Source organism: Danio rerio, chromosome 3 (genome assembly GCF_049306965.1).
Source record: "Danio rerio strain Tuebingen ecotype United States chromosome 3, GRCz12tu, whole genome shotgun sequence".
Classification (NCBI taxonomy): domain Eukaryota; kingdom Metazoa; phylum Chordata; class Actinopteri; order Cypriniformes; family Danionidae; genus Danio; species Danio rerio.
The window spans coordinates 24,606,912-24,630,469 of NC_133178.1; the positions used below are offsets into that span (position 1 = coordinate 24,606,912).

Sequence of the window (23,558 nt, forward strand, 5' to 3'; positions counted from 1 at the left end):
GTAGGTTACCCAAGTCTTCCTCGCGTCTAGGGACCACACGTGGAGGTTCCAAAGATCGGGGCGAGGGTGCCAGATGGTGCCCTGTCCCTGAGAGAGTAGGTCCTCTCTCAAAGGGATCCGCCAGGGGAGGGCCGTCGCGAGGAGTGAGAGCTCTGATATCCAGGTCCGGTTGGGCCAAAGAGGCGCAACTAGCAGAACCTGTTCCTCGTCCTCCCTGACCTTGCACAGAAACTGCGCGAGCAGGCTCACTGGGGGAAACGCATACTTGCGCATGCCCCGAGGCCAGCTGTGGGCCAGTGCATCCGTGCCGAGAGAGCCCTCGGTCAGGGAAAAAAACAACTGGCAGTGAGCGTTCTCGGGGGAAGCAAACAGATCGATCTGGGCCTCCCCGAATCGCGCCCATATCAGCTGAACAGACTCGGGGTGAAGTCTCCATTCTCCAGGGCGTAACAGCTGTCGTGAGAGCGCATCGGCTGCACGATTGAGCGTGCCTGGGACGTGAATGGCGCGCAGCGATTTCAGCCGCGGGTGACTCCAGAGGAGCAGACGGCGGGCGAGCTGAGACATGCGGCGAGAGCGCATACCCCCCATGCGGTTGATATACGCCGCCGCCGCCGTACTGTCCGTCCTGACCAGCACGTGTTGCCGCTCCAGCACCGGTAAAAAGCGGTGGAGAGCGAGGAACACTGCCAACAGCTCTAGGCGATTGATATGCCAATGCAGCTGGGCCCCCTTCCAGAGGCCCGCAGCCGCATGCCCGCGACACATGGCCCCCCAACCCGTGTTGGAAGCGTCTGTTGAAACAACAACATGGCTGGACGCCTGTCCTAGAGGCACACCGGCCTGTAGGAACGAGGGGTCGTTCCAAGGGCTGAGGGCGCGGCGACACAGCGCAGTAACCGAGACCCGGTGTGTGCCCGCGTGCCATGCGCGTCTGGGGACCCGATCGTGAAGCCAGTGCTGAAGTGGTCTCATATGGAGCAACCCGAGCGGCGTGACGGCGGCTGCGGATGCCATATGCCCCAGGAGCCTCTGAAAGAACTTCAGTGGGACCACTAGTTTGCTGTCGAGCTCCCTCAGACAGTTCAGCAACAGGCGAGCGCGTTCCTCGGAGAGGTGCGCTACCATGGTGATCGAGTCCAGCTCCATCCCGAGAAAAGAAATCCTCTGCACGGGGGCGAGTTTGCTCTTTTCTCGGTTGACCTGAAGCCCCAGTAGGCGGAGATGCCGAAGCACCTTGTCCCTGTGCATAACCAATTGCTCCCGCGAGTGGGCTAAATTCAGCCAGTCGTCGAGATAATTGAGTATGCGAATGCCCGCGAGCCGAAGGGGCGCTAGGGCACCCTCCGCGAGTTTGGTGAAGACCCGCGGAGACAGAGAGAGCCCGAAGGGGAGGACCTTGTACTGCCACGCTCGACCCTCGAACGCAAACCGCAGAAATTGGCGGTGGCGTGGAAGAATGGAGACATGGAAATACGCGTCCTTCAGGTCTATGGCTGCAAACCAATCCCGAGGACGAACGCATTGGAGAATGCGCCTCTGCGTGAGCATTCTGAACGGCAGCCTGTGCAGACAGCGGTTCAAAACGCGCAGATCTAGGATTGGCCGTGACCCACCGCTCTTTTTGGGTACGATGAAGTATGGGCTGTAAAACCCACTCTCCATCTCGGCTGGAGGAACCGGCTCGATTGCACCCTTCGCCAGGAGGGCAGCAATCTCCTCTCGCAAGACAGGGGCGGACAGGGGGCTGACCCTGGAGAAATACACGCCCGTAAACTTGGGGGGCCGTTTCGCGAACTGAATCGCGTAACCGAGTCTGATTGTGCGTATGAGCCACCGCGAGGGGCTGGCCCGCGCTAACCAGGCAGGCAGAGCCCTCGCTAATGGAGTCATCGCTACAATCGCTGACGTACCAGCGGTGGGGCAGCGCGGAGTGGGTGTGCTGATCCGGGAAGCACGAGGGTCCCGCGGAAGAGCTGGAGGAGAGCGATTCGCTCTGGCTCCGCACCCTGACTCCGGAGAGGGGGCTGGAGGGCTGAGGGAAGGGAGACCGTCCCCCCAGCGCTCGTGAGCCACTGGCGAAGCACGTAGAGTCTGCGAGCCGGAAGGCAGCGCGTCCCGGACTGGCAGAACTCGTGCAGTCACATCCGGGGAAGGGAAAAAGTGCTCTTTTACTGATGTTTTGGTGGCACTGAAAAGTACCTTTGTTATCGGGGCCCCGCCCTCCAGCGGGGAAAGAGCAAGTTTCCTCTTCTCCGGATGGCCTGTCTCAGGGACGCTTCGCGGTCCGTTTACCGGACTTAACGGCGCCCTGGGCAGGAGGGGCTGCCTGCTTTCGAGGTGAACGCCGCGCCCGCTTGGCCGGAGGCGCAGGCGGGGGCGGGGCAGCACTCGTTGGCGGGCGCCCTCGGCGAGGAACAGCGGAAGTGGATGGCTCGGCGGGCGGAGCGGGCTTACGGCCACGCCGATAGATGACATTGCCCATCGCATCCGACTGCTCTTTCACCGCCTTGAATTCCTGGGTGAATTCACCGACGGTGTCGCCGAACAGGCCAGCCTGGGATATGGGCGAGTCAAGAAAGCGAACTTTGTCAACGTCGCGCATATCGGCCAGGTTTAGCCAGAGGTGGCGTTGCTGAACCACAAGTGTGGACATCGTCCTCCCCAGCGCACACGCGGCGGACTTAGTAGTCCGAAGAGCATAGTCGGTCGCGGTGCGCAGCTCATGTAATAAGCTTGGGTTGGACCCGCCCTCGTGCAGCTCGGCCAGCGCCTGCGCTTGGTAGCGCTGGTAGGTGGCCATCGCGTGCAAAGCAGAAGCAGCCTGGCCCGCAGCCTTATAAGCTCTGGCTCCGAGGGAGGCAGACAACCTACAGGCTTTGGACGGGAGGCGGGGCAAACCCCGCCACGTAGAGGCGCCGCGCGGACAAAGATTGACCGCGATAGCGCGCTCCACTGACGGGATCGCCTCATACCCCCTGGCAGCTCCGCCGTCAAGGGCGGTGAGGGCGGAGGCACACGCAGCACGGGCAGAGAAAGGTGCCCTCCAAGACTGCGTGAGCTAACTGTGCACTTCCGGGAAGAAGGGGACGAGAGGCTTCGAAGGCTTCGCCTTCTGGTCCTCTACGTAGCACCCATCTAGTCGGTCCGGCCGCGGAGCTGGGGGATAAACCATCTCCAACCCCACGGCCGAAGCACCCCTGGAAAGCACGGCTAACATGTCCGCTTCAGGATCCGATTTGACAGCGCTCACCTGCCCGGAGGGGGCGAGCGGGTCCGGATCTTCGTCGGACAGTGAAAGCCCACCCTCCGATGCCGCGGAGGACATCTGATCTCCGGTGTCAGCGAGTGTGAGAGCTACCATCTGGTTAGACGGATCACTCTCACCACCCGAAGCTTGGATGGAGCGCCGTGAGGAGCGAGAGGTCCGCGAGCCCGTGGGCGGCGGATTATCTCCCGCTGAAACCCTCAGATCTGCCCGAGCGCCCGCTGCTTTTTTAGAACAGGAGGCAACTGGGGTGGCTCGCTCTCTTGCGAAAGTTAGCCGCGATCTTAGCTGTGCAACGGTCATGGCATCGCAATGACGACATGAACCGCCCGCGAGCACCGCATTAACATGCTGGACCCCCAAACATGCAATGCAGTGATCGTGTCCATCATCCGGAGCCAGGAAACCCCCGCATCCAGAAACGCACAGTCGGAGCGCCATCCTGAAAAGGACGTGCTGCACGACTGTGTTGCTCTTTTAGGAAAGTTGCAACTATACGCACCGCTCTGGAGGACCGGACCCAAAGAACCGCAGGCAAGGGAGTAACCCAGCTCGACCGTCTGCCACCGCGAAGACCCACTCTGGACCGGGAGACACACTCGTTCGCTCTGAAGTGCTGAACAGCAAGAGGAACCCTCATCGACTCACTCAGAAAGGATCTGAAGCGAAAAGGATGGCGTCTGCTGGCTTCAGGTGTGCTTATATGCTGAGATAATTGCAGATGTCGCACACCTGCGCAAGCTTACGCTGCCAATTAATTTCATTCATTGGCCCGTTCAATACTCTCCAGACAAGCGGCTTCTGATCCGAATCCTCCCAATGCGTGGATTTTACAAATCAAATCCACTTATAGTGCTGAAGTTCCCCCCCAAGGGGAACAAGATATTCAGAAGAGTTTTCTAAACCAACATTGTTATTGAGATCCATAGTAAATCTATAGTAAAATAGTGAGTAAAATCCTGCTGTTTTCTAAAATGTTTCAGTATATCTTCTTTTGTGCACAACAGAAGAAAGAAACTCCTAACAGATTTGGAACAAGTGAAAAAGAGTAAATGATAACAGAACTGTCATTTTTGGGCAAACTGTCCCTTTAAATATTATATTTTTATAAAATAAAAATACCAAAAATATTTCAATAGTTGTAATAATATTTCATGCAATGTTTATCAGATGTTATCATTTCTAATAGTATTATTAAAGTTTAATTTATAATTTTAATGCAATTTTATTGTGCAGTCATTAACTAAAATATGTATTTCTTCTTAAAAAATATTTTTCATCAACTAAATCTAGACTAGACTCTTTCTTCTTTATTATTTTATTCTTTACATTTGTGTGGCAAAAATGCTAATAAAGCTGGACAAACTAATGCAACTAATCAAAACCTTTTTCTACAGTGCAGTTTGTAATGTCTAATGTGAAATTTGTCTCCATAAATAACTGCATCATTAGTTTTTCACACGTTTTGTTTTTTTTCAGTGTTATTGCTGTCTGTTTCATTAGGTTGTCTAAAACACAACCAAGTAATGATGCTCTGCATATAGTGAATCAGTGCTGTATGATGAACTGAACACGGAGGTCGTTCAGCCCTTATTGTCAGCCTCCCGCTGACTCATGCCGAGTTCAGTATTAATAGTTAGCAGATTGAAGATCACCATCATCATCTTCATCCGCAGCTCCTGCTTTGAAATGTAGCCGCTCAACACCAGATCGCTTGTTAGCAGAGTCCACATCACAGAAATCCTGCTTCTGAACAAATGTGTGATCGTGCTATTATTTTTAACTTCAAGCGGAAGACGACAAACTGGTAAACCAACATAACAATGTTCAGTAACTACAGTGCTTCACCCTGGTTTGATGTTGCTGCCTTAACAAAAATAAATAGATAAATAAATCTATGACCATGAAGTACACATGAAAATAATAAATTAATAAATAAATATCATGTTTTCACTTCAGAAAAGTTAAGAAATACATTTTTGGTTGAATAACCCTGTTTTACATAAAATGAAAACATTTGTTTTTCTGACTTATTGTCATTTTCTGCTTAAAACCCAAAACAAAGTATTTTATTTAATTTTTTTAAAGAAATGTTAACAAATGAACAAAAAGCAAATGCATTTTATAGAATAAAATAAAAACAGAAAATAAATATGTATTAATGTTGTCAATGTTTTTGGTTATTTCTATTATAATATTATATGTTTATTGTTTTATTATTAGAATTTTGTTTTAATGGAAACATTTTAAATATTTAAAGTTACATTTTACAAATTTTGTAATATGTTTCCTACATTAATAGTACATTATTATAAGTTAGTTATGCACTGTAAAAAACTCAATTTACTTGAGTTATTTCAACTCATTTGAAAAGAGTTTTAAACTCATTGTTGAAGGTATTGAGTTAATTAAATACCTTATGACTTCAACTTAAATGGAGTAAGTTCACAGTACTCATATAGATTTGTTTTTACCTCAAATGGTTTATAGCAATCAGTTTCTTCAAACAATTTGAGTTGGCTTAACTTATTGGGTTTTATAGTACTCAGTTGGTTTGAGTTCTCTTCATGTATTGGGTTTTACTTTGCTCAAATTGCTTTATTTACTCAAATGGATTAAGTTCACAGTACTCATTAGAATTAGTTTTTGAACTTAAATGGTTTGTTGCAATTGGTTTCCTCAAATGGTTTGAGTTACTTTTTTAGGTTTTACCGAGTACATACCCTTTTAAGTTATACTCTATTTTCACCATTCCAGCATTATACTGTAAATTAAGTTATACTCTATTTTCACCATTCCAGCATTATACTGTAAATAGAGAAAGAGAGAACGAGAGAGCTTAAAAAAAACTAAAAATGTTAGTTTTGTCTCAAAAGAAAATATGTATTCTTGAAAGTGCTTCTTCAGAGGGCCATAATGTGATGTGTTTTTGTTGTTGATCACAGCTGAAGATGACGTGGTGTCCATGGCTGATTCCACTATTACTGTGGAGGACATTGAGGGAGAGCTCTTCAAAATCGAGAGGATAAAAGATGCACTCGTGCGCAAAGAGTCTGAGCTCAGATATATGTGAGTCTGCCTTTTTAGATTGAGTCTGACTGCTTTCCTACTATGATAGAACCACAGGTGGCTGCTTGACATGCATGAAAGAAACTGGCATAGCTGTTTTCACACAAAATATTTTTGCCAATAATTCACATTTTAAGTGAAAGTTAAAGCATTTTTAAGTACAGGGAGACAAATTAAGACATTTGCCTTTAAAAGAGGTACACTGAGAAGAATATTCAAAGATGATTATTTGGATTTACAAATATATTTTAAAACATTTTATTTGGGCTGAATATAAACAAACAAATTAAGCTGAACATTACTAAACCTAATTTGTTTGCTTAAACGCAACCCATACTGTATACATTTTCACAGATTTATCATCATCATCAACAGACTAAGACTAGTTCAGGACATTTTTTAATCCACAATGCAAATTAATTATACAAACCAAGCTGTACAATAAAAGTGGAACAACTTGGTCTCCATTATATCTATTATTTGAAAAAGCACATCCTGCAAATTGGGATTTATTTGTAAGTAACTAAAAAAGAAAAAGAAAAAAAACAGCCTACTCACAATTTACAAACTCTCAAGTGGTTCCAAACCTGTTCAAGTTTTTTTCTTCTGTTGAACACAAAATCAGATATTCAGCCATTGACATCCATTGGAACAAAAATACTATGAAAGTAAATGGTTACCCATTTCCAACATTAATCAAAATATCTTCTTTTATGTTCAACAGCAGAACGAAAATAATTTTTCATTCAGAAACCATTTGAACAAAATGCATCTGTCCAGTGCAGACATGTAAGATCTAGAGGCACAGATAATGTGATAAAAACAGGGGAAATTGTTGAGGAAGTTTATTGGTAAATAGATGCACTGCACTTATTTACAACAATAGCAAACCCTGCGAGCGAGTTTTGTGTGCTATGCCATTGATACAAATCTGCTTGATCACAACACCAGCTTCGTGTGTGTGTGTGTGTGTGTGCGTGTGTGTGTGCGTGTGTGTGCGTGTGTGTGTGTGTGTGTGTGTGTGTGTGTGTGTGTGTGTGTGTGTGTGTGTGTGTGTGTGTGTGTGTGTGTGTGTGTGTGTGTGTGTGTGTGTGTGTGTGTGTGTGTGTGTGTGTGTGTGTGTGTGTGTGTGTGTGTGTTATTTGTATGATAGCAGTGTGCACAGTGCCTAGTAAACCATATTATGTGCTATTTCATTGCCAAACAGACTCTTTTAGCATCATTCAATGAAGTGTGTTTTGATAAATTCATGCCGTTTACTCCTACCTTGACTTCTGTCTGGAAAATATGTTTTAGTGTACAATAATGTGGATCTAAGAACATAAAGGACAGTCTGAGGAGATTTTGAAATTGGTTTTGATTTTATTTCTTGTGAATAATTTAATGTTTCTCTAATTATTGCTAGTTATGTTTTATGTTTTGGGAGTATTTACATCCATCCCTAATCTACAGGTATGTATATGTATAAAAAAAAATTTAATACACATTATAAAAGCAGCTCTTTGCTCATTTAAGGATTTGGCCTCTCTAAACTTTTCTGAGAATCTGCTCTTCTCTGATTGGTCCATTGGCACAGTCTGTTTAAGGTTGAGGTCAGAACCTGGTTGAAGGTCAAAATAGACATTGTTGATGGGCTGCAGTAAAGTCCATTGGCTTAACTATTATGGAGATTTGTTATGAGCATGTTGGGGAAAGTTACTTTTGAAAGTAATGCATTACAATATTAAGTTACAAGTATTCCTTAAAAAGTTACTTTAGGCATTATTTAGTTACTTTTTATGGTAAGTAATGCGTTATTTTCATTTGGAGTTAGTTTTACGTTACTTTGCCTGCATGACTGAGGCTTCATCTCTTTTAAAACTTGCAGAGACTTAAAAGACTTCTTCGTTTTTTTTTTTTTTTTAACAGAGAAGCTCTGCATTAAACCACACACTGTACAAGCTGCACTTTCATTTATCTTTTAAAAAAACACATAAAAAATGGAAAATTTAGGATGTTATCTTCTGAGAAATTCCTAATTCCAGAGCTATACATGACGTTACGGATTACATACAGATTAATGAAAGCTTAAAGCAATGTGTTTTAAAAAGTAACTCAAATATTATTACTTCATTTTTCAAAGTAATGTGTTACTTTACTCTGTGCTTAATATTAACAAGATAAAAGCTTTACTGTGCTTAATATTAATAAGTAATGAGGTAACTCACATTACTTGTAATGCATTAGCCCCAACACTGGTTATGAATCTAAAGGAAGACTGGAATGACATACTAATTTTAGTAAGTTCAGAATCGCTGCTTTCTCTTGAAAGACTTTAATGGCATTTATAGTGCCCTTTTGCAGGCCATCTAGATTGACAAAAAGCTGCATCACACCCTATATGAAATGTAATATGTGAAAAATCACTGTAGGGCTATTTAAAAGCTCATTTTATTCTCTTTTTCTTCTATGATTCATCAGGATGGATGACATCCAGTTGTGTAAGGAGATCACAAGGCTCAAAAAAGAGCTCCAGAAACTGGTTTCCATCCCAGGTATGTTCTTAAAATTAAAAATAACCTTTAATTTATTGATGTTGGACTGAGTCTGAACTGTAAAAATATGTGTTAAGTAAGAGTTACCCATAGTTTGTGATTCACAGGTGTTTTTCTAAGGGCAATATGGGATCTTGATCTGTGCTCCATCAACTTTTGATGTTGAAAATGTTCAGGGCCGCTGGCGATTTACTGGGCAGTTGGCCAGAGCTGCGCTCTAATTTGGGCTTTATGTTTGGTTTTGCATTTAAACACTACCGCTGATGACACACCACATCCATCCACATGCTCTTCACACTGATTGAACATACTGATGTTTGGATTGTTATTTTCAATTGAGTTAGAATAAATATTATTTTTGACTTTATTTTGTGGTGCCGTCTGCCTTAATGTTACATCTTAGAGCCAGGTGTAACAAAATTTTTAACAAAGTGACTTTTGTTGACATGTTAGAAGCTTAATACAACAAAACATTGCAATGGTCAATTAAATTATTGTACAAAAAATATGTACTTTACTAGCAACACTTTTCATTCATGCATTCATTTATTCATTTTCTTTTCGGCTTAGCGCCTTCATTATTGTGGTGTCGCCACAGCGGAATGAACCACCAACTTATCCAGCATATGCTTTACGCAGCGGATGCCCTTTTAGCAGCAACCCATCTCTGGGAAACATCCATACACACTCATTCACAATCATACACTACGGACAATTTAGCCTACCCAATTCACCTGTACCGTTTGTTTTTGGACTGTGGGGGAAACCGAAGCACCTGGAGGAAGCCCACGCGAACACAGGGTGAACATGCAAATTCCACAAAGAAACACCAGCTGACCCAGCCGAGGCTCGAACCAGATATTATTTCTCATATAACAAATCGTTTCAAACTACTAAAAATGTCAATAAAATAATTTAAACTGCAGAGTTACATTTTAATCATTAAAAGTTGTTGGAGCAGAGATCAAGTGCCATAATGCAATTTGAAAGTGTAAATAAGCAGAAAAACACCTGTGAATCACGAGCTACTGGCAACTCTTAATTAACAGATTTGTTTTTCAAATCTAGGAGACGAATACAGATCTGATTCTCAGTGGTGGAGAGCATCTGTTTTTATTTTCTACCTTACAGAGCAGAGGCTAGGTGATGCTTTAAACAGCTTTAAACTGAACATCGTGTCTGTTAGATATTCAAACAACATGCCTTTTTATTCATCAGTGCAGTCAGAACAGTTTACAGCAAATCTTATATCATCAATAAGCCATAATAAGATTTCTGAAAGATGCTGTAAAACAGAAGCCTGGAGTAATGATGCAGAAAATAAAGCTTTGAATTCAGATAGAAAATTATCCAATTTTTAAGATTTTATTTACTGCATTTATAATCAAATAAATGCAGCCTTTGTGATTATTGGAGACTTCCTTCAATATTTTTTTTAAAAATGACCCCTCTCCCAAACCTGTTGTCAGGATAAAAAATTATCCCAAGACTCAGGAAGATTTATTTCAAAAGATTTCATGGCCTTGCAGCAAGTGAACAATACAGAATAAACACAAGGGGTTCTATTTTAACAATCTAAGCACAAAGTCTAAAGCGCATGGTGCAAGTGCATTAAGGGCATGTCCAAATCCACTTTTGCTAGTTTAAGGACCGAAAAGTACACTGCACCCCGCTGCATGGTCTAACAGGGTGGTGCTTATTCTCATAATGAGTTATGGGTGTGTTTTGAGTATAGCGTGCATTAAAGCAATAAGAGTCTCATCTCACATTCCCTTTAAGAGTCTGTTGCGTTGCACCAAGGCGCCTTCGCAATTAACATGTCAGACTTTGTAAGTAGAAAAACTGAATGTTTTTAGTGATAAAACAGTTAAACAGACCATCTGCAGCGTGAGGATTAAGAATCAACCTCCTTAAATCAGCTTCTTTACTTTCTTTCTCTTTACTTTTACTTTTTACTCCTTTACTTTCGTGGATAAGGAAATCCTGTTGTTCGCACTCCACTGAAGGCATGCATTAGCCTACATATTTAATTTAGTTTGTTAAGATATGTTTCCAAACTTTTTCTGAATTCAGTTCCAATTTCCAGTAAACAAATAATTAAACAACAATAATAATGAAGTGTGGTCAAAAATGTGTTTGGAGTTATATCCAAACACATACATGTCCTATTCTTATGTCTAGATGGTGATACATACGTCTCCAAAATCAGAGAGGTAGACAAATCTACACTTGTTTTTAGTAAAATGCCTTATTGCACCGGGTGTATGGTAGGGCACATGAGATTCCATTCTGGTTGCTCAGAGGGCCAGTTTTTATAGAGGCATACAAATAGATGATGAAGTATTGTCTTTAATCAATGCTCTAAACAGTTTGTTTGGTAGAATCGTATTGATTGAATACTCGACTCTTTGTCATCACAAAATTTCTGTAACTAGCACATTCCAACCATTCAACTGATTGAAAACTACAGCTGAGAATCTGATTATATCAAGAAACACAACTTTGAATTTCTTTAAAAGTATACCTCTATAAAAAGAATTTAAATCGAATAAATGAAAATTAATTCAATACATTTATTTCTAACACCTGTGAGTAGCAGAGTACAATAAAAAAGGAATTCAGCTAACATATATGCAGTCTGCTTTAGAATCTGAGGAAGAACTCGATCTGCACTCCCAGTATTATGTGACTTTCTTTGAGATGTCTTCGTGTTCTCTCTTGAACAGCATCATTCACTGCTCCTGTTTTCATGTCAGTAGCTCTTCAGCACATGCTTATGACATACTTCACTATAGGTCTCCAGTTTCCAAGGAGATGTGCGAATCAAGCGTACGCTGTGTTTTGTTTACTGCTGAAACCTCATTTCCAAGTGCACACAAGGCTTGCGCTCACAGAAGAGGTTATTTATTCAATACGGCAGATAATAATGTGTTATACTTTACCGTTTTAAATAAGTCACATTCCAGCAATGCTGAGGCCCATTTATTTTGAGACCTGCAGGTCTTTCTGGATTATCTGTGGAGGCAGGCTTTTTTTATACAGTAAGCTCTATATGCAAACCAACAGTTTTAATAATTGTGGCTCTGTATGCTACCAGAATGGAAGTTGAAGGATAATTCACCTTAAAAAAGAGCATTTACTCACTATTTACTCACCCACAAGTTGTTCCAAACCTTTAAGAGTTTTTTTTATTGTGTTGAACACAAAAGTAGATATTTTGGAAAAATGTTGAAAATCTGTATCCATTGATTTCCATAATAGGAAAAACAAATAGTATGTCATTAGTTACAGGTTTCCAGCTGTCTTCCAAATATCTTCTTTTGTGTTCAACGTGTATATTTCCTTTGTGAGCTGCTTTGACACAGTCAACATTGTAAAAGCGCTATAGAAATAAAGATCAATTAAATTGTGAGAAATGAAGATCAAACAGGTTTGAAACAAAAACAGTGAGTAAATAATTTTAACAGAACAGATGTAATTGAAATGCTGAAATTCAGCTGTTACTTGTGTACAAAAATTGTCATAAAAGTGTTCTAAATTATTATATGAAAGTAAAAAAATGCCCTGGAATATCACTTTAAAGGGAGAATATTTGCCGTTAAAATAAAAGCTAGTTTTTGATCATATGTAGGGACTATTTAAAAAAAAAAAAAAAAGCTTGGAAACAATTGTTAGTAAATTACACAAATAATAACGAAGAAACAGCAATTATGATACTTAAATGTCACATTTTGTTATCAATATGACTGCATGATTTTCTATGTGCTCTAAAACTGTCAGGTATTTTCATTGCTGTCTTAATAAATCTGTTTGTTTTTTTAGAGAAGTCTGCAATTCTCTCCAAGGTTGCATTTATATGATCATAAAATGCAGTAAAAGCAACTTTATTGTGAAACAATATTACAAGTTAGTATTTTTTAGTTTCATCTTATTTAGCAGACGCTTTAATATACATTTACTTGCCACTTCATTAGGTACACCTGTCCAACCTCTCGTTAACACAAATTTCTGATCAGTCAATCACATGGCAGCAACATGGTGACATGGTGAAGCATGTAGACATGGTGAAGATGATCTGCTGCTGTTCAAAAGGGGATTTAAGTGACTTTGAACGTGACATGTTGGTGCCAGACGGGCTGATCTGAGATTTCAGAAACTACTGATCTACTAGGATTTTCACACACAACCATCTCTAGGGTTTACAGAGAATGGTCAGAAAAAGAGAAAGTATCCAGTGACCTGCAGTTTTGTGGACCCAAATGCCTTGTTGATGCCAGAGGTCAGAGGAGAATGGCCAGGCTGGTTCCAGCTGATAGAAAGGCAACAGTAACTCAAATAACCACTCGTTACAACCGAGTTATGCAGAAGAGCATCTGTAAATGCACAACACGTCCAACCTTGAGGCGGATGGACTGCAGCAGCAGAAGACCACACGGGGTGTCACTCCTATCAGCTAAGAACAGAAAACTGAGGCTACAATTCACACAGGCTCACCAGAACTGGACAAAAGAAGATTGGAAAACGTTGCCTGGTCAGATGAGTCTCAATTTCTGCTGCAACATTCGGATGGTAGGGTCAGAATTTGGTGTCAACGACATGAAAGCATTGATCCATCCTGCTTTGTATCAACAGTTCAGGCTGGTGGTGGTGGTGGTGGTGGTGTAATGGTGCGGGGATATTTTCTTGGAAAAGGTGCTGTATTCAAATTCCTTTTATGTGATATTCCCGTTTTGAGCATAAATTTAATTAGCATGTTTGGATTGAAACATAGCTAGTGTCCTTATTCTGACAATCCTTCAGAAATCTTTTTTAAATGGGGATTCGATGGTCAAAAACATTTCTTAAAACCATTTTTTTCCATTTGCTTAAAATTTTGGAAAGAAAACTGATGCCCATTCTTAAGTTCACAAGTGTTTACCATCATTTCTGATCCATTTAATTTTGCAGACAAAGACAAGTCTAATGAGGACCGACAGCGTGAGGAGGAATTGCTTCAACAGATCCAGAAGCTGGTGGAGACGCGTGACTTTCTAGTAGATGACATGGAGTTTGAGAGGCTCAGGTCAGTGTTAAAGAGCCTTCAGAGACATTCAGGCACACTGGCCGTAACCCTTTAGATCACCGCCAAGCACGCGTGACTATCAGCCCAGAGAATGTGTTTTGTGCCTCTTGTGGCTGTTCCCTCATCTGTGAAGATGCCGCAATCCAATTACCCTCCACTCGAAGCCAATAATCCACCCTTGCTTTACACACACACACACACACACACCTAACGCCACGCTGTCAGATGCTCCCAGTGGCTCTGATTCTCAGAAAACAGTAAGATTGATTCACGGGCAAGAATTGAAATGAAAAAAGAAGACGCTGTTGCGTGTTGTTATTTTTTTTTGCTTTGAGTTTGACTGGTTTCCATCTGCCAGGACCTCACGACCATTTGTGTGTGTGTGAGTAATTGTGAGTGACGCACGCATTACAAGCCAACACGGATGAAGTCCTCACAGTTTATTCACAGGATAAATGAGCTGCCGTCACCCGCATGACAAGCAGCTATTGCACCGGTGGATGCTGGAGAGAAAGAATAACAGCGAGATGTCAAACGCTCCCACTAAGACCCATGTGCTAAGAGAATAATTGATTGTTTGGAGTTTGAGTGTGAAGGTTTGGTGAGCGTGCACCATCTCAATTCACAACTGTTCACAACAGTGTGGATCTGCTTTTTTATTTTAAAGACTAAATAAATAATGAGATATGCTATATTGGTGGGTGCAGCACACAACAACTGACAACTGAACATGAAACAAGAAATGTAATAACTGTATGTAGGAATATTTGTAATGATTTTGTATTCATAGCTTCAGTAATCAAGTATTATAATATAATATAATATAATATAATACAATATAATATGTATAGTACAATATAATATAATATAATATAATATAGTTTAATATAATATAATATAATATAACACAAGATAATAAAATATGTATAGTACAATATAATATAATATAATATAGTATAATATAATATAATATAACACAAGATAATAAAATATGTATAGTACAATATAATATAATATAATATAGTATAATATAATATAACACAAGATAATAAAATATGTATAGTACAATATAATATAATATAATATAGTTTAATATAATATAATATAACACAAGATAATAAAATATGTATAGTACAATATAATATAATATAGTTTAATATAATACAAGATAATATAATATGAATAGTAAAATAATATATATATATAATATGATATAATATAATATAATATAATAAAGTTTAATATTATATTATATTACTTTTTTTTTTATTTCATAACATTAGATTGCATTGTGTTGTGAGAGCAGAATCAACCTGTCAATCGCATCAGAACAACTAATAGTGATCTACAAACATTTAATTGATTTCTACGTTAATGCACTAATGTCTGAAAATCTGTTTCACTCAGATATACATTACAAAAATACTGTTCACTAAACTATAAAGTACTACTTCCATTTCATTCGCTTTTCATTATAGACAACATCTTATAATTAATGCTGTTTGCTAAGCCAAAAAAACTAACAAAAAGATAAGGTATGTTATTGATTTACAAAGGAGAGAAACCTAAATGATTGAGGCTGGTTTAGACTTGTCAATCACCAATAAACTACACTGAATACCCATAGCAACCACCAGGATATGCTAACAAGTGCTAAAAACCACTCTGAATGCAATCACACATCATCATGACGGGTATTGAATGGGTTTGCACCTCTAGCATTTCAGATAATATACTTACAGAAAATATACTAGCGTACCAACACATATGGCTTTGATAAAACATGATTTCTGATATTTGCATCATTACGTATTTTTTTTAAGCATTATTAAACATTGGTGTTGTGTAAGTACTTACAGCTTCATATGCAGTACCAGACAAAAGTATGGAAATATAGTTTATTTTAATGTGATTGATGATGCTTTTTAAGTGAAATGGAATATTGACAAGGGAGAGGAGGCTTATATTTGCACTCCACATATCATCTTCCACTTACAGCAAATGAACTTTGGGTGTGGCTTTTTTTAAGCCATCAAACTCACATCATCAGAGAAGGAATGTCATTTAAGAGCAAAAGCAAATGGTCACATTTTGATTAAAAGTGACCAAACCAATTAAATTCATCTTTATTTCTGTAGCGCATGTCAAAGCAGCTTAACATAGAAGTTATGGTAAATTGAAATCGTGTCAGTCCAGTTTACAGAGATTAGGTTAAGTTTAGTTCAGTTCTGTGTGGTTTAAATTTTACTGCTGAAAGCCCAAACACTTAAGAGCAAATCCATTGTTGGGCAGCTTCATGGGTCCCAAACCAAGAAAGCCAGTGGCAACAGTGGCAAAGTAAAAAACTTCACCAGTTAATGAAAGTGAAGGAAAAAAAAACTTGAGAGAAACCAGACTCAGTTGGGCATGACCATTTCTCCTCTGGCCAAACTTCCTGTGCAGAGCTGCAGTCTATGTGCCGGAGGATGGAAAAGGCTGGACGTAAATCATGTAGGTGGATCAGACAGCTGTATCAGTAGATTAACTTGCAGATTATTTGTTCATCCTAAGAATAACACCAAACAATGTGCTTTATTAAATTAAACATTTTTATTTTTGATTTCATGTCAATTTTAATATTTGTTATTGTTTTAAAGGAAGAAATTTTAAAATAAATTTTAAAAGGGGGGGGACTATTTTTCAAAGATTTTTGAAAGATAATGTCTCAAAAGACCTTGAAAGGCTTTGCTTTGAATCACAGGAATAAATGACATCTTAAAATATATTCATATAAAACAGCAGTAATGCATTTACAACAAGGTTGTATCAGTTATTGTTAGTTAATTTATTTAATAACATGAACAAAAATGAATAATACATTTATTACAGCATTTATTCATATTTATTAATATTAGTTATTGATAATCAATTTTTCTTCAGTTTGTTAACAGTGCATTAGTTAATGTTAACAAGCATTATTTCAGATTTTATTAATGCATTAGTAAATGATGAACTATGATCTATAAATGCTATAAGTATTGCAAATGCTATAGTAAGTATTGTTAGCTCATTGTTAAACCTTATTGTGAAGTGGTAACACAACAGCATAAATATAGTTTATTTCTCAGGTCTCCTAAATTTGTAGAATATTTTACAATGTATTTTTATTTTCATTTTATTTGCAATCAAAAAATGCAGCCTGAATATAATAATCTTTTTTTTTTTAAACATGTTAAATCATACCATCTCTAAGCTAAAACGTTGCTCATCTGTGTTCATTTGTCTGCTTTATGTCTGTTTTTCTGCACTCAGAGAGCGAGAGGAGGATAAAGAGATGGCTGACTTCCTACACGGCAAATTTTCCAACAGGTGCAGCTTAAAAAGTATGTACATGTGTAAATGTGTGTTGCTGTGTGCTCAGAAGCCAAGCTCTTAAACCTCCTTTTTCCACTTTTAATTCACAAATGAATAATAATCTGTTCTTTTAAGCATCTTAATTGTCTTACTCACTGCCTGTTCTAGTTTAATGAAAATGGAGTGTAGAGAACTCAGGAGGAAGCATTGTCACAAGCATGAATGCTAATTCTGTTCTCTAACTGTTGATAAGCTGTGCTGTCTTCATTTGCTTTCCTCTGGTTTACAACTAATGAGCTAATTGGGAACTGTGAGAAATAGTGCAGAAATGCATGAAGGTCTCTGGAAGAAGGAATGTTTGACTAAACTAGGGAAAACAATAAGTGTTGAGAAAAGTTTTGATTTCAGTTTTGCTTTGTAAAAATTTTCTAACTAAACATTAGGAAAGCTATTATACACTTGGCACAAGACGTGTATGGTGCAATTTGTTGCTATTTTCAGACCAGCAAAACAGAAATTTTCATGTTTTGCAACACGTTGTTCAAATAGCGAATCCATTTAACCCTCTTTGTGGACTCATGGGTAAGCTGGTCTTAAAAGAAGGTGTGTAAAGGCGCAGGGGAGTTGCTATTTTGATGAACTAAAATACAACATCATTGACCAACTGAAAGCTGGTCTAAAGTCCAGCGCAGAGCACGTTAATTATGCACACATCCAGTTCCAAATGCCTACACGTTGCTTAATAAACACACGATGTACAGCAATACACAAATATCTTTACTTATGAAAAAAATTAAAGGGTTAAAATATTACAAAAATTTTTATTTACTACATAAATGTAAAACTTTGAGGGCTTTTTCAGTTTATTCATGACAATTTGCATTTGTATAGTGTTGTTATTATTAGTAGTATTATCTATTATATGCAGATTTGTATTTGTTTAATAAAGGCAAGTTTAGAGATATATCTATCACCATAAGAATAGGACATGTTTTTGGATATAACTCAGGTTTTTTACCACACTTCGTTATTATTGTTCATTTATTCGTTGGCTGGAGATTACAACTGAATTTAGAAATAGTTACTTAATGAGTTGTTTTTTAAATCAACCGAACTTTCAATTTTTTTTTTATTTCAGTCTATTTTGTTAGTCCTTTTTCACAATAAACATGTTTCAAAGCAGCTTTACATAAAAGTAATATGTTTATAATTACTTATTTAATCTTTAATAACCTATATTTTATACTATTCCTTATAGTTGAATTTAGTAGATTCTAATCGGACAATAAAATAGTTACATTTTCAATCATACAACCTGTCTAAATTTAAAAAAGTGCTAATATAGTTACTTTTGTGACAAAGTTTTTAAAAAACAGTCAAAATATCTCATACATTGTAAAAAACTTTTTTAGTTAAATTAAATTATATTAAATTTTAGTCAAAGTGACTTCTAGTCATATTGACATCAGACTGAATTGAATAAGCTAAATTGACTGTGTATAGGTGTGAATGCAAGAGTGTATGGGTGTTTCCTAGTGCTGGGTTATGGCTGGAAGGGCATCTGCTGACTAAAACACATGCTGCATAAGTTGGCGGTTCATTCCGCTGTGGTAAACCCCAGATTAATAAAGGGACTGAGCCGAAAATAAAATAAATGAATGAATAATTGATGTACTTCAGTTCAAATCAACTTAGATAAACTGAACTGTGCGTCTTGATTGAATACAACTGATCTGGGCTGGGTTTCATGATAACAATGTTTCTTGGTTCACTAATATTAAAGTGCTACTGAAGTTACGATGCATTTGGCAAACAGGCTGTAAAATGATCAGTTGTGTGATCATTTTTACCATGAACTTAGGTTTATGATGCTTTTGGGAAATGCAGCTCTGAACTGTTATTAAGACTCACAATGTTCTCATTACTGTGCACCTCAGATCAGCTTAATTCACTTTTAGTCCAGTACTAAGTATTTCAATTAAGTTTTACTAAGTAACCTTGACTCACTGTAAATATTTTTAGTTTTACCTACTGTAAGTGTTCAGCTCATGAAAACAGTTAGGTCTTTTATACACAACCGAATGCTCTTGAAATTGCTTTCCATCAAGTGTTTTTGTAAATGTTGTAGTATGAAAACACTTTACCTTTTGAGCTTGACAGTGTTCAGAGATGCTGAAAATGATTCAGAGAAGGTCAGTGAATATTCCTCTCTCTCTTACAATTCAAGTCAAGTTGAGCTTTATTCTCTCTCTATCTCTATCTCTTTTCCTCTTATCTTCAGGTCAAAGCAAGGACAGGAGAATGACATCCAAAGCGCAGCAGACTTCGTCGTCTCCATATATGAGCAAGACAGGTATCACGCTGCTAAAAGAGTGCTGTGGCTTCACCTGCTCCATCATGTAAAACAGCAGAGTGACACGTAAACAAACCCCCAGACCCCATGATTCAGCACAATGTTGTCAAGCTCTCACACATTTAATTTCATAACAGATGGCAGAAGGTGAGCGCCTAACTGATGTGCATTTTATGCAGCCACTCATTGATGACAGGCTGTGGAGTTATTAGAAAATAAAGCACCTCCGATGTGGTGATGGCAGAGTTGCTTTGACATCTCAGGTGTGCTTTATTTTCGAATAATTCTGCAGTCTGGAGTGAGTTATTCTGGTTATGCTACGGTTACATTTGTCAAGTTTTTGTCATCAAACACTTTCTGCAAGGTACCCCCGCATCCTAGAGATTTGGAGGTGTTGTTTCCCAGTAAAGGAAGTGACCTGGAGATTGATAGAAATGACCAAATGTCATGGGCCCAGTTTTTCAAGAAATGAAATCTGGATCAGATTGGTTCAGAATTGGAAATCCCATGTTTTGCTATGCAGGATTAAGTGATCTATCTTACTTTTATGACAGTTTTTTAAAAGAACATTGGGTTGGATTAATGTGATCCAAATACCAAATTTTAGGATTACCAAATCCTGTTTACCAAAGCCCAACAGCAAAGATCAATATGTAGGCAACATAGCAGTGGACACAAACAACCATTGTTTGTTTTTAATGGTAAGAAACAGAAACACTGCAATCAACAAACATTTATAAGTTTTAGTTTGTTCTAATACAATACTGCTTTGATATTGTTTGTTGTTATTTAGCATTTTTATTAGGTGTGATATGCTTCAAATACAGGTAGGCTTCAAATATGAAGGAATCTATATATCATCAGTAACTATTAAGTTTGTGATCATTCACTTAAAAAATAAAACTTTTGAATTTTATTTGGTTTATTCTGTTCAAAAAATCTCAACTGAATCCACCCTTCGGATGTGGGATAAATCTTTTTCTTTCTTTTTTTTTTGATCAAATAGATCCCAATCTGAGTTTAAAGTTTTGAATAACCCAAAGGGCAGGTTTTATCCAAATTAAATGTAAGACTAGATTACATGGTCTGATCTTTATTAAAAATCCCTTTGTTACTTTTGAAAAACCCATTTCAAAGATTAGATCCAATCTGTGATCCAAAATCCCACTGGATTACTTTTGAAATGCTGGGCCCAGGAAATAATCCTTTTTTATGCTTGGATTAATTTCTGTATTTTAGAGTTTTTATTTTTCAGTTTTAAACAAAATACTGTCCATAAGCTTACACTGTAAAAATATCTGAGAATTTAGTTTTCCAGATTCATGTTTTTTTTTACTTATTTATGCTTTTGAATTGGATTATACGACTTTGACCTGTCCTTCTAACACTTCTGATGTTGAAAAATGTGAAAAGTAACTTTTATTGACATTTTAATAGTATAAAGTGATATATTTTCTGAGTTTGTGTTGTAAATTATAGTACATAAACCCGGTAATAAGCTGCCACTGCCAGTACATTTTCTGTTATTTCATAGACTGTGGTATTTATAAGGCCTCTATAGAATCCATTTTATCTTTTTCATTGATTTGTTGGTTTGTATCTTTAAAAGTAAAACAGAAGAACTCAAGGGTTTAAATACCTGCAGCAAAGTATTAGGGCTAAAAGTGCTGGGGTTATCTAATTTGTATGAAAGCCAGGTGTTAAAGAAAGCCCATCAGATTACATCTAATATATCCTGTCCTCTTTTTGATTCATTTTAAATTCTTCCCTCAGGATCTCGGTATAGGGTCCCTTTGTTCCTTGTGCAATTGATTTGCTGAATTTTGATGGGAAGAGGTAGTTGCTGTTTTTTAGTACTATAAATGTTGTTTAATATTTGTCTTCAGCGTGTGATATGTGTGTAAATCTATTACGCTACAGAACAAAAAAGGGGACAATAAAGTGTACACTACAGTACTAAATAAACAGAATAGACCTGTGTATCACTAAATATAAAACCTGTTAATTAACAGATATTTTTTGCAGTGTAGATATAATGACAGCTGAGCTCTATACTGAAAATGGCCTGGAAATATGTTTCTTAAAAACAGTGGAAACCCTACTCCTCTGTGTGGGACTAGTTTCATTATGCAAATCCTGAAATCGTTTTGCGTAGTGATATAAAGATTTAATATGGTCTGGAACTACCTTAGCTGTGCATTAAAAAAAAGTCAGTGCTCGTTAAAATGTCCATCAACTTATCAGAATCAAGCATTTAACCACATTATTGCATTATTGTATTTAAACTTAGTAAAATCATTCGGCATGGCGATCTTGAGCCGTAATGCGGTCACAACCTGTCTGGAACTTCTTTAGTTGTAAGTTTCCCCTAAAAATGATTGTGCAATTTAGAAAATTTATTAACCAATTAGAATCAAGCATTCAATAGCTCTAATGTTATTCATCATGGTGATCTTAAGCTGTAATACACTCACATCTGGAACAAACTTCTTTAACTGTGCATGTCCCCAAAAACGAATTGTTCATCAACCAATCAGAATCATTTAAGCAATCAGCAGCCTTTTGGAATGACTGCATTAAGGAGATATTCAGAATGAGGAGTTTAAATTATATGGTATTTCACAATTTAAACCGAGCGGTGTTAAAGCAGAGGACTAATGTTAAGCCGGAGTGCAGGATTTTCCATGAGCAGTTGCTCAGTTTGAGCTCTTGCTCTTGTTAGGACATTGTTTTCTCCCTTCCTTCTCACAAACGGCCAAATTGTCTTTTTTGGAGTTGCATCACCTGCCAGCCACAATATTTGTCACCAAAACACTGAGTGTCAATTGTGTTAAAAAAAATAGTTCACCTAAAATAATTGGGCATCATATTATTTACATGGTCCCTTTAACGCAATTTGATAAATTTAAGTTTCATTGCATCTACATGCCAACTAATTCTCATTAGATTATGAGTTAACTGTTAGGATAGGGTTAGTGTAAGTTGACATGTACTTGCAAAGTTTCTTATAGTTAGTAAATGTGTTGAAGAAGCAGTACCAAAAGATATTAAGCTGACAGATTACTAATACTCGCATGAGAAGTAATTGCATGTAGTTTCAATGCAACTTTTAGTCAACAAAATGTACAAGAGGGACCATCAAAATAAAGTGCTACCAATCATTCAGTTTTGTTGATAAGAAGATTTTGGAACAGACAAAAACACCATGACCTTTTGCATTGAGAATTTTGACTAAACAGTTTATTAAATCTGAATGCAGCACACAGGATGCTTATCATAATTCACTAAACTACAACCAAAAGTCACTTTGCCCACTTTAAAGAACTAAAATCTCTTCAGAATAAAAATCTTCAGTTTCTTGTTTTCATTTGGGCAGCGGTGCCCAAACTTTTTCCTACGAAGTTCCAAAATCCAAGCTTGATTGAGAGCTGTGAGCCGAAAGTAAATACAGCAAGCTATAGGAAGTTGCCATGGGTAATTTCCTAATTTATTTAATAATATTCATAAATAAATAGTAAAATAAATTACTTCAACCGTATTTACTAATGCATTATAATGTTTTAAAATTTTATATTATTTTAACAAACTTATCACAATAAAACCATTAAAAAACCCATTTATAAAACAATGGAGTTCAATGCCGAATACATTAGTCATGCTGAACCTGCCTTGATTTGCACGCTGATGTCTTCTGCTTTGTCCCCAATTTGTTAAGTGACAGCATGTACCTTTTTTCAAAATATGATTCATTTACAACGTTTAATTGAAACATTTAAATTCAGTTTCAGAAATAAAACAAACAAACCAAAGGTTTATAGAAATGAGAATCTCTGTTAAAGGCATTCCCCAATTTTTCCCAATCATTTTCCCTCTGTCGGGCCAAATCAAAAGATACAAAAGGGCCAACTTTAGCCCGTGGGTGCTAAGTTGGACATTTCT

The 23,558-nt window shown here is 38.3% G+C and overlaps 1 protein-coding gene across 1 annotated transcript in view; it reads left to right on the forward strand.

The window, feature by feature from the left end:
- Positions 1-21,124, forward strand: part of zgc:171844 — a 37,185-nt gene extending 16,061 nt beyond the window's left edge. Inside the window, 5 exon segments of the mRNA NM_001127478.1 lie at positions 6,214-6,337; positions 8,798-8,871; positions 13,819-13,933; positions 17,225-17,295; positions 19,548-21,124. Of these exon segments, the coding sequence (NP_001120950.1) occupies positions 6,214-6,337; positions 8,798-8,871; positions 13,819-13,933; positions 17,225-17,295; positions 19,548-19,669 (506 nt within the window). The 3' untranslated portion in view covers positions 19,670-21,124.
- Positions 21,125-23,558: the final 2,434 nt, after the last annotated feature.